The 12853-nt window shown below is 41.4% G+C and overlaps 1 protein-coding gene across 1 annotated transcript in view; it reads right to left on the bottom strand.

Moving 5' to 3' along the window:
- Positions 1 to 12853, bottom strand: part of PIP4K2A (phosphatidylinositol-5-phosphate 4-kinase type 2 alpha) — a gene marked incomplete at both ends in the record, with an annotated part of 52334 nt that overhangs the window by 20388 nt on the left and 19093 nt on the right. The window contains 2 exons of the mRNA XM_084254290.1: positions 3476 to 3514; positions 6794 to 6940. Of these exons, the coding sequence (XP_084110416.1) occupies positions 3476 to 3514; positions 6794 to 6940 (186 nt within the window). The remainder of the gene's footprint in view (positions 1 to 3475; positions 3515 to 6793; positions 6941 to 12853) is intronic.

Below are 12853 nucleotides of genomic sequence, written 5' to 3'. Positions count from 1 at the left end.
AAAAAAAGGACAGTGATTCCAAACACTGAAGAAGGAATTACAGCACAGTAATCAGAAATGTGAGCTCTGGTCTAGGAATCTGGCTTTGTCACTTCCTAAGCGTAGTTCATTAGAGGAGTTACTGAATCTGGCTATTGAGTAACTTCATTGACTCAAAGGAAGTAATAACAGCACCCATCCATAAGGTGGCTGTAAGAATTATATGACCATATTCATGTAATATTTAAAAGTGCCTGGCAATATAGTAAGCACTGAACAGATATTAGTAATTATTTACCTTTATAATTCCCAATATATCAAGATTAATATAAAAAAAATACACACCAGAGTAGGTAAGGTTTGCCTCTGCCACTGTGTGATGGTGCATTGGAATTTAAGTTTCTTGGCCTCAACTCTGTTTTGTGTGTGGTGGATACACTGGACTCTGATCTCTTGGGGTTCTTCCATCTCTGCCTTCTTTAAGGCCACCTCCAAGGGAAATGTTTTGAGGAACAACTGGCATACACTCAATGCGGGATAAAACATCTTACTGGAATCCTCAGAAAAGTGAGTTTCTGCTAAACAAATTTTATAATCTAGGTCTTTTCATAGAAATCTACACTAATAAAGGGGCTGAACATTTTTGGGGAGGCTGGCAGTGGAACTGTGGTGAATGCCATGGGTCCTTGGAAAGTATATGGTTCTACAAGCAATTCAAATAAGTAACTGAATGTTCTGCTTCCAAAGAAACATTACAGATACGACGATGCCAAGTATTTGTGGTTTTCCTTCACACAGTGTCCTCATATTATGACTTAATTAGCAGCTGCGGCCACGCTATTAGCTGTACCTGTCTTTCCTGGCTTTGGTTGTCAGAGCAAACCAAACTCTGGTGACTAAGGAAATAAAACGAACAGAGAGGGGAAAAGGCTGCTAGCAGTAACCTCCAGGGACCTGTGAATGACGTAAAACAGAGCAACAGACTGGAGCGGCAGATCCCATCCACGGCTCCTAACTCCTGGGCTGACTTCTTACTACAATGCTCAAAAGGCTGTGTGGCCTTTAAACAATCCAGATGTTTTTCCCTAGGAGAATATCCCAATGATACTAAGCCTTTGAGTCATTCATGGACTAAAATACGCATTTGGGTCTTGGGCGCCTGGAAGAGATGTTTAATCAGTAACATGGCCTTGTTTCTGCTTCTTTTAGCCGAAGCTGTGGTCTTCAGGGTGATAGGTTTACATGGAGGTTGGAAGTGTAAAAATATCTTCACCAGTGCACAGTACAAATACAAATTCTCAAAGAAGTATTGTAAGGTAAATGAATTTAATCAGGCTTTTTATGCTACTAGCCACTGTGGCTATCACCTGTGGCCTTGATGGTGTTAATGCAGAAGGCGCGTGGGCATGGCACACTGCCTGACTGTGGATGCCTGGAGCATGCGTGTGTGTACATGTGTAAGTGAACCTAGGAGGGAGGTGATAAAACGGCAGCATCACTCAGGGTGAGGGGGGCGCTTAAGTTGCTGTCTCCCTGCTGGCTGGTTTCCCCTATTTACAGTCAAAACCTGTGAAGATGATGCCAAGGCCTCCAAAGTTCTCTTTTAAACTGTTAGAACTGATGGTGAACCCACCCAGCCTGAGATGATTAAATAACAAGTATGCACCAGGTTCTTTTTCCTCTCTCTCGCTTTTTTAAAGATTTATTTATTTATGCATACAAGAACTGGGGTGTAGGCTAGAGGTGCAGGGGTGAGAGGATTCACCAGAGACAGAGTGGGGAGCAGAAAAGGCAGATTGACTGAAATACACTGCTGAAGGGAAGCAGCGGGCGAGACAGGAGAGGTCTGCTGTGCCGTGTTGATCAGCGACCTGGCTGGGGATCGAACTTGTGGTGCAGTGGCTGCTGATAGCTTCATAGTGCTGCGACTTAACCCCTTGCACCACCAGGGATGCCTCTCTCTCACTGCTTAACTCCCTGAAGTCTAGCTTCTGTTCTGCCATTGATCACTGCCAAGGTGACCTGGTGATTTCTCTGTTGATAAGCTCAAAGGATAATTCTCAGTCTTCATCCTACCTGACCTTGCAAAAGCACCTGATACTGGGAAAACTCTCTTCTTCTAGATTCTGGGTGCAGATCAGACTGCAGGTTTCCTAAGAATACAGGTATTATTGGGCCTCCCTGGTGGCGCAAGGGGTTAAGCACAGCACTATGAAGCAATCCGCAGCCTCTGCAACCTGAGTTCGATCTCTGCCGGCCAGGGAGCAAACCACATGGCGCAGCAGACTTCTCCTGACTCGCCCGCTGCTCCCCTCAGCAGTGTACTTCGGTCAATCTGCCTGTTCTGTGCCCCATTCTGTTTCTGGTGAATCCTCTCACTCCCCCGCCCCCAGACCTCTGGCCTGTACCCCAGCTCTTAAATGCATAAATAAATAAATCTTTAAAAAAAAAAAAAGAATACGGGTATTATTCACTAAGGGATTTCTCAGAATGATTTACTCAGAGCAGATGCTCAATAAACATCTTAACACATGATCCAGACTTCCTGGCTCACCTCCTGTCTCTTAGCTGACCCACTACAGGGCCCTCTTCCCTCACCTGCTCCTTAAATGATGATTTTCTTTCAGGCTGGTTCTAGAAATGCACTTGTGCGCTGCACACTCTATAAACTCTCCCTGACTTTTCATAAAAACAGAGGTCAGTTTTAGTTTAATTTGGTACAGAATGTTACATCTTAATCACACTGATTTAATCACACTGATTCTTAATCACGCTGATTTACGTTGAATCTGTCTAGAATCTTGCATAATAAACTAAATGTGGTCAGGAAGAGATTACAAACTGTAGTCTCCGCTTTCCTAATTATTCAAACAAAAAACACTCAACATTATCTTAACATTTTAGAGTCAGAAAGGAGTTTAAAATTCATCCAAAGCCAATACTTATAGGTGGAGTTGAAACTCCAGTGTATAGGTGAGAAAACTGGGTGTAGAGGTGAGGAAACTTGAGCCAACAGCTGTGCCTGGCTAGTTGTTGAGCTGCGCCTGCAGTTTGGAGCCTAAGTAACTACACCTAAGTTTCAAGACCAGCGTGCATGTGAAAGAATTTTTCAATCCCACTGAAAACTAATCACTATCTGGCTATGCAACACAGAGGCATGGGACAGCTAATGTGAGCAGGAGAAATGCAGTTAACACTCCTCACTGCAACACATTTCTCACAGTGGCGGCTAATGGGGAGATGAATCACGGCATGAAAGAGAACGAAAAGTAGAGCTTTCCCAACAAAAGGGCTGTCCGCGGCACAGTGAAAGACACAATTGGACTTTTAGGAGTGAACTTAATGTCCTCTATATGGAAGTCAATCTATAAATTATACACAGTTGAAACTTATCTAACAATGTTATTTCAATAAAACAACCATATTAAGAAAAGAGAAGCAGGACTGTTGGAACACCCCCACAGAATTATGGTGAGAAATGTGTCGGGGTACTTACCTTTTCTTTGTCACTAGCTTCTCTAGCCACAGTGGAGCCCTGAAACACAAAGAAATGATAATAACATGCATGTTGAGGTGCTGGCGTTAACATGTTTAAAAGATGCATGAGTTCCAGAGCACAGGAATAAGCACCGACTTGACTTTGGAGCCTCCTCCTCAGTGACTGTCCCTCCTGATGGCTGCTGGGTCTGCAGGTGCTGCTCCCTCTGTAGGGGCTGCTTGCTCTGTCTCCAACCCTGCCCCTACCATATCCCTGTGCTTTCGTGTCCCTCTGCTGGAAATTGGAAAACTTGACAATCACTGAAATGATACCTTATTAATAAATACTGGATCAAAACCATTCTTTTCTCCTTACATCAACTGCCAGAAATGGTGTCTTATGATCTTCAAAGGTAAAGTGGGCCACCAGCTGGCTGAGTGTCCACTGGGGCATTGACTGCCTCTTTCCCCGCTTTATGTCTTCCAGATGTGGGCGTTCCCAGCCCTCTGACTGCCTTTCTAGAGTTACAGATGAACATGTTTTCCTCACTATCAATAAGCCCCTGGGGTACTTTCTGTGCCCCCTCTCTTTGAAGATTCCCTTCCAACTTTATTTGTACCTTTCTTGTACCGGGCCCTAAGTGGAAGAAAACAGTTCTTGGTCTCAGCAATTCTGGCTCTCCTGTACGGGCTTTCAAAACTATGCTTCAGCACTCTGCCACTGTCAGAGAAAACCAGGGTCCACCACAGATGTAAACAGGGGGGCTTTTGGGATTGAGTTCAAGCAGAGACACTTTCCTTTGTTTGTGGAAGATTTAAATGCAAAAGATAAAGCCGGGAAGCAAATGGTCCAGTAAACTCCTAAGTGTGTCAATATGATAATGACTATTCTTTGGGCTCCTCAGCGACCATCTTACTGTCTCTCACACAGTAATGCCCAGTGATGCTGAATAAATGTTTGAAGAAGGATCACGGACTAATTTGCTGGTTTCTCTTCCCCTCCAGCACTGGACACCCAAACTATCATAAGGTCAGCAGATTCATTCAGCTGATCACCTCTTAAATAGACATTTATTGCTCTGGAATACTTGAATTAGTCAATTATTAAGAGAACTTACATGTGACTTGGGAAAAGGAAAAGAAGCTTCTAGATGGGCCATTCTTAGAGAAGTCAAAATTTTTACAGTTTTCATTCATGCAGCTCAGGCATTGATTGTGTGTTGCCTATTAACTCACAGATGAGGAGACCCCTTTCCTGGGGAAGGGAGGGGGTGAGACCAGCTTGGACTCTCCTCGGATCAGTTCTCCCCCTCTGATTCTCTCGGGGATATGCTGGGAACACAAAGCTGACCCATCAAATGAAGAAGGATGCTGTGAATCACTTAAAAGGAGAACCTAAGGCCTATTCCACATGAGCAGCAGTGTGTTCTGTTCAGTTAAGACCAGCAAGATCTATTTTTCTTCTTTAGGGATTCCTGGACATGGGTCTCAAATATCTTTCTTTGCACACTGATTTCTAATAATGTTCCTGAATTTAAAAAAAAAAAAAACTCGGGGGGCATTTGTAATATTTGAGCATTGCCTATGCTGCAAACAGAGGAAGAAACTATCTCTCTTTATATCCCTAACCGAGTTTAGGGTTCATGAATGCTTTTCCCCTCCTACAAAATAATTTACCTTAGTTCTGATTCTCAGTAGAGCTCAGAGATAAATAAAGCTGCTTGGCTGGGCCATGTGCAGGGGGCTGCATGCTGTCATGTCACAGAAATGACATTTGTTGCCAATGATAACAGTTGAGTTTTCAAGTGAAAATGGTGATTTTCTAAAACTTGTATCTACCATGTTAAGATTGATAGCTTCTCAATACTTAAAGCCTTTTCTGATGAGATCAGTAGTGATATTAATGTGACTTATTGATACTACCTAATGAAATGTGTCATTATTTTGAAGAGTACATAAGTCTGTGCACTTGATGTTCCAAATAACCCAAGCACGATGCAGTCAGACTAATGCATATAAACAGACCAATGGAATTTAATGAAAAGAGCATAAAGAGTTCACTGATGTGATTTCAGATTCCACTGAATTTTGAGAAATGACCACTTGTCAGGTTTTAGTGTAGTATCAAACAATTTCTCCAATTTTCTGAAAAAGTTAATAAACCACCCTACCCTTTCCTAACTACACATTTGCATAAGGTAAGATTTTTTTCGCACACTTCATATCTGGATATGACTTTCTGACTGAATTATATTAAGTCAGGCATTAAAGAGATTTGCAAAGATATAAAACAATTCTTATCTTACTACATTTTGGGGGAAAATATAGCTAATTATAAATATACATAATATAGGTATTTCATAAAAATATATGAATTGTAATGATTTTATTTTAAGTAAGTTAAGTATTTTTTAATTTCTCACGTTAACTTCTAATATAAATGTCAGTAGACATAATTTACATAAGGAATAGCTTTCTGGAGTTCTCTTTTGAGTGTGAAAGAATCTAAGGTTAAAAAAAAAGTTGAGACCCAGTGATAAAGAACAAAGGTTGGCAAATTTTTTTCTGGAAAGGATCCAGATGGTAAATGTTTTAGGTTTTGTGATGCATAAGGCCTCTGCCACTATAGTGCAAAAACAGGCAAAAACAATGGATATGGCAAGCAGGCAGGATCATAGTTGGCAGGCCCCTAACTTGGCCATTTTCCCTCTAAGTCAGTGATCCTAGAAGTCAGATCATGTTAGTCTACCCTCAGAGCCTCCAAGAGGTCCCCTCACTCAGCTCTGGCCTTGAGCTATGTTGCCTCAGGGCCTTTGCACTTGCAGGTTCTCTTTGCTGGGAATATTCTTTTCTCAGATCATTTCCTCACCTTTTTTAGGTCTGTTCAAATGTCACCTTCTCAGTGAAGGCTTTCCTTAGAGCTTGGCTAAAATTGTTTCTCCCAGCCTTTCTTGTGTATTTCTATGCATAGCACTTATAAAACATAAATATCATTAAATGACATACAACTATACTATATAATTTATTTATTACTTTTACTTACTATCTTTACATACCAGAATGCCACCTCCTTGAGTGCAGGATTGCTCTGTTTGCTCATCATACCATTCCTAGCATGTAAAATAGTGCTTGGTACATAGCTGGTGTTCAATAAATACTTATTGAATACATTAGAGATGATACCTCTAAATGGTGCATGGACCTTCTGGTAAAGTCAGTAAGTGATTCTTGTTTAACACAAAGGAGTGCATTGCTTGTAGCCTGGTGGCTTTAGCATGATCAGTTACAGCATTAATGATTTAGATGAGCAAGCTCACTTAATAAAAATAAATCTCACCTTTAGGTCATATTTCCTATATACAGATAACCGGTGGCTGAAGACATTTCTTGTAACAATCACATATATTTCAACTCCATCAACATTAAGCCGGTACATGCCCAAGAACTGGGGGAGAAGAGTGACCCCATGACACTCCACTATATACTGCACGGGAGACACAAAAAAGGAAAACAAAATAGCCAATCAAAAGCTGCTCTTTCAGATGTGAAATACAACTCTATAGTTTCATGCAAAGTGAAATCATTAAGGTCTTATTTGGAGAAAATGACCATTTTTGCAGCCAGGTCTATGTTTGCCATGTAATATATATACACAGTAAGAAAATTCAACTTTATATTTTTTTCTAAGATTCCAAACTATTTTGTAAAGTCAAATTTTGGATGTAACAATAACAGTGTAAAGCAAGAGGACAAGGGACTGGTCCTTTCATAATTTCTTTAAAGTGAAATTACTCTACTTAGGGCCTCCACCTTCCTCTGCAGAAGCTCTGATGATGATTTTACAAGGTTGAAGCTGAGTCACTTGGCTACTAAGATCAGCTCCTTGATCAGTGTTGAAGATGAGATGAAAGAGGAAATCATGGCGAGAGCTCAGTGTTAGCCAGCTGAGAAGGTTGGGCTCTAGTCCGAGCTTTTTATTCCTCATGAGACCCTATGGTCTTGAGCGATGGTGTGAAGGCCAGGTGCAGTTCCACCAACGAGCCCTGGGTTTCTGCTCTACAACAGACAAGGTTCTCTGGTGCCATGCTGGGTTTCATTAGGTCTACTAAACTAGTCCTAGCTTTGACCACATTTCCAATTAGAGTTGTAAAAAAACGTGAGTTGGGAAGTCTTTAATGACCATACTCTAAAAGGCCACCAGATGGAGACACTTCTCCTTGAAAGCAGATCCTTATAAAACAAGGGACCCAATGCATTTTCCAAAGGAAAGTTAGCTTTTACTTTCTTTAAAATGAGGGAGAAAGATTTCAAAAAGGCTTCTTGATGCTCATGACATAGGTGTGACATCTCTAGGCTATGAATGGCATGACTAGCATAATTTCAAAACTGTGAAAATGCACACATTGTAAATATTTACAAAGAGGTACCTAGAAGAATGGTGACAGAAGAGTGACAGAATTTGGGGTGACTTTGCTTTCTTTTCTTTTTTAAATACTTTTTTTTTTTTACAATGAACACTTTATCAAAAAAGCAAGCACTTAGAATGTCTTTTCAAATTTGTTACTGACAAGCACTATCAACAATTAAATCTCAAATATTTAACCATACATATCCCTTAGAACCATGGGCTGATTAATACTGTAATGCAATAATAAATCCACAAGTTCTAATCAGAATTTTTAAAACATGAAACTCAACTGCCACAAAATCTCAGTTTTCTTCGCTCTTAGGCGCTCAACAAGAATAATAAGTATTATGAATACCTGATTTGCTGCTCTTAAGCAAAATGAAATGCCATTACAAGATTCACAGTTGACTGAAGGATTCAGCAGAGGGAAATCTAAGTGATGCACTGAGACAGATAAATATTTATATCTCCCCATGATAGTGTGAACCTGGGCTCTGGCTTTGAGAAATTGCTGTTATTATGTTTTACTCAATTTTTTTTTAGGGGTTTGAAGTGACAATTTAATATAGCATCAAATTAATCTTTCAATGTAAAGTCTTGTTTCATTTAATGTTTTTGAAAGGTTAAATTATCTGTAATCCTTATTGTGCCTCTGGCTATGTTTACAGAGCACTTCAACAACACACACTTGACATAAAGGGAGGGAGGGAGAGAGGAAGGAAGGAAGGAAGAAGTAGATAGAGAGGGCGAGAGGGAAGGAAGGAAAATAGAAAAAAAAGTAAGTTTGCCTCAAATTAAGGATTGCTCTGCTTCAGAATGACCAAACAAACAATACTTTCTTTGAATTGATATTTTAGGACAGTAGTCTATCAGTGTTAGTTAATAACATATATATATTTTTTTTTTATAGAGGCATGCTTTATTTATTTGTTTTGCTGGTTTGTTTGTTTGTTTTGTTTATACATGCACTGGGTACAGTCAGAAGCGCGGGAGGGAGGGTGAGAGAATTCACCAGAGCCAGAGCGGGGAGCAGAGCAGGCAGAAGGACCGAAGTACACTGCTGAGGGGAGCAGCGGGCGGCAGGAGAGGTCTGCGCGCCATGTGGGACCCTCCTCCGGTGGCCGGGGAGCAGCCGGGGATTGAACCGGCGCCGCAGAGGCCGCGCGCAGTTTCGCAACCCAGCGCTCAACCGCTGCGCCACCAGGGAGGCCCGATAACATATATTTTGATTTCAAATAGTTTTGAAGTAAAGGAATGTAAGGATAACTACATTTAAGCTAACACAAATATAAAACTATAGCTTTTCTTAACTTAGCAAAATCAGGTTTAAAAGGAACAAGCATTCCTCTGCAGTGTTTACAAACATTCTTAGTATTGAGATAATGCAGAACATACTGGAAGCCTTTCATTCCATTTGTTATAGTATAATAAAGACCCATAAATAACACTGTTATTAAAGATGAAATGACTTTGTCAGAAACACTTTATAAAGCACAGATGACATCCACTCACATCTGACAGCTAAAATGCAGCATCACCATGGTTAAGAGCACTGAGGTCTTGCTGCCTGGCTGTGGGGCAGATCTGCAGCTCCTCTGGATCTGCTGTCCTGAAACACTGGCCCTATAGCACAGCAGCTTGGAAGGATAGTACCCAGAGAGTCCCAAAAGTGGGCTGTGGCTTGGCTAGCCTTCATGGTAGTTTGGCTTCTCCCTTGGCCCAAACCTCCTTCTTTCCTATTCCTTACAAGGCTTTGCTCCCTAGTCAGTGTCTTGACCCCAAACTGTGTGGGCTTCTGCTTAAAGGGAAGCAGAAGTCAGTAGACACAGAGACAACAGGCAGCCAGGAATTGCAGCATTTAAGACTACAGGAAATAGAATTTGGACAGTGATGCACGAAACATTAAAAAAAATAAAGGAAGCATTTCAGAGATGTACATACCAAAATATCAGGAATGAATAAGCACATTAAAAAGCAGAACATCTAGAAGGAGAAATAAAACCAAAGAAATAAGAAAAAAAATCACTGGACAGATGAGAAGACAGATTAGAACAGCAAAGAAGAGAGTTAGGACTGGGCGGTACAATCGAGTCATTAACCCAGGATGGAGCAGACATGTTCAGAGATAGGAAAGTGGGAAAGAAAAGTTAAGAGACATGGAGGACAGAATGAGAACATCAAATTTGTAGCTGTTGGAAAGATAGAAGGAGAGAACAGTGATGTGTTAGAAAGGATGATGAGATTTCGAGAAACTGCTGCAGGCAAGGTGTGCTGGTGAGTGTGTTGGTCAGCTCTTTGGCGCCTGGGGAACAAATGGCTCCAAATGTCCCCCCATTGGCAAGAGATCTGCAAAAAGGAAAGTCCTGCAAAGTAGAGCTTGACAGGGCACTCCCTGGACCACAGGGACCCAAAGCTGGCAAATCTTCCTAAGAGAAAATCAAGAAATGTGTCTCAAATCCAAAGCAGATGGCACTATTGGGAGGTCATCTGCAGTTGTTTGGTTCTATGGGGCTTACAGGATTTAGAAAGTTAACTGTCTTTTCGTATTCCATTATCCCTTCTTCCAGATAGTGAACAAAAAGGTCAGTTGACTCAAACTTTCTGTTGTTCTAGAAAGCAGGTGCTTCTCTGTCACTTACAGTGGGCTTCATTGGGATTGCCTGGAATGTTAGAGAAATTAAATCTCCAGTCCCACCCATATCCCTCCAACTATGGAGCCAAAATCCATGTTTTCTTGGATTCTCAGGTGTTTTGTCTACAATCGAAGCTTCAGAAGCACTGATGTAATAATATGTGGCCTTTTATCTTTCAGTGTCATGCCCCCTCTCCCCAGTTTTAACTTTTTTTTTAAAAAAAATTATTTATTTATCTATTTATTTATTTATTTATTTATTTATTTATACAAGCACTGGGGTACAATCAGAAGCGCAGGAGGGTGAGAGAATTCACCAGAGCCAGAGCGGGGAGCAGAGCAGGCAGAAGGACCAAAGTACACTGCTGAGGGGGGCAGCGGGCGGCAGGAGAGGTCTGCGCGCCATGTGGGACCCTCCTCCGGTGTCTGGGGAGCAGCCAGGGATTGAACCAGTGCTGCAGAGGCTTAGGGCAGCTTCGCAACCCAGCGCTCAACCACTGCGCCACCGGGGAGGCCCACCCCAGTTTTAACTTTTAATTTGTCTCTTAGGGTGCCCATTGTCTCAATTTTGCTTCATTTGTGTGGTTCATTCTTCCAGTGATAACACCAACACCACTGTCCTTCAAGGGCGGATGAAAAGATGTACTTCAAGGAGGGTCCAAAAAAGTCCAGCATTCACCCTCAAAACCTACGGTGAAATTTGAGGTACTAGCTAGTTTATTTAATAAGGCTTTCAGAATTTTAGGAGTATGTCAGGTTGAGAGATGATATTATCCTTTCTTAGCACAGAGTGGAAATTAGGGTGGGATTTGGGCAGCAAAATCTAAGGTAAGATGCTTAGAGCTTAGAGCTTCAGTGAAATACTCATAAAAAAAAAGAGAAATACCGGATGGTTCACTTACAGGAGGAATATAGGGAAACTGAACAAAGGGTCAAAAAAAAAAAAAAAAAGACAAAACTTGATATTAGATCTGTGGCACCCAGAAGGGTGGGAGGGAGGGGAGTCAAAACAGGGGAGGGTAGGGCACAAGGGACTATGGTGATGGTTCATGGTGATGTGGTGGTGGGAGATTTATGGGGACTACACCTGAGGAGAGAAATCAAATACTGTACAAAAATGAACAATATAAGAAAATAAAAAATGTTTAATCAATTAAAAAGAATGCTGGAGTTGGTGAGAGGGGTGGAAATCTTAACTGCTTATGGTTCAAATCTTTTTTTTAAAAGATTTATTTATTTATGCATATAAGAAATGGGGTATAGGCCAGAGGTGCGGGGGGTGGGAGGATCTACCAGAGACAGAGTGGGGAGCAAAACAGGCAGACTGACTGATACACACTGCTGAGGGGAGCAGCGGGCAAGTCAGGAGAGGTCTGCTGCACCATGTGGGTTTGCTCCCTGGCCAGGGATCTAACTCATGATGCAGTGGCTGCGGATAGCTTCATAGGTTGTGTCTTAACCCCTTGCACCACCAGGGAGGCCCGTTAGGGTTCAAATCTTTAGAAGTCTTCCTCAGTGCCACACCCTACCAGAAACCAGGTCCTCTATAGTGGATTAAAAGAGTTAATCATTCCAATTCTGGGATACAGGAAACTGTAGAGGAATGGTATTTAATTATTTGATTCAATCACTTTTATATCACTTATCATATACCAGGTACTATTCTGAGTAGGTTGTAAATGTCAATTCACTTAATCAGCATAGTACCAAATGAAGAAGGTTCAGTGTCAAATTTTATAGGTGGAAAGGCAGGTGTAGGTAGGTTAGGTAAGGGCACAGTTGATCAAGGCAAAACTGAGACCTGAAGGTAATAAACCAGCATCAGAGTTCATGCTCTGAACCACCTCACATCTGGGGGAGGTTGTCTTGTCACAATTCATCCCAGAGAGAACTTATGCAAATATCTAGCAATGAGCCACTGCTCCAGAGACTGGCTTTGTGGTAATCTTAGCCTTCCAAAATATAGCTGCAACCCTGGATTTAGTTTATTAAAAAAGCAAAGTCAATAAAAGAGAAGAGAAAAAGAAAAATCCAAGGGCTACTGGGTAACCAGAGATGTGAAGAGTCATCCAATTTACTCCATGGGAGATGGCCCCTCTGAGAGCTGGTGCTGTCTGTTGATAGGCAGCGTGAACACGCAGAATGACTTCTTCAGATGAGCAGTTCAGAAGCACAGCAAATTAGAGGGTTAAAGAAACAAAAGGCAAGAAGAAATAGAAGAACTGATAGTTGCCACTAAAGCAGACAGAAAATTTTTAAGACTGGACCTAAATATTAAAACTAGTCTAATCCTAGACTAAAGTAGAAAGAAAGTAGAAAGAAACGGCCTCATAACGTCTCAAATGCCTCTAAGCATC

The sequence above is a fragment of the Talpa europaea genome, assembly GCF_964194135.1.
Source record: "Talpa europaea genome assembly, chromosome: 14".
NCBI lineage: Eukaryota > Metazoa > Chordata > Mammalia > Eulipotyphla > Talpidae > Talpa > Talpa europaea.
This window is presented reverse-complemented; position numbering and strand designations above follow the sequence as displayed.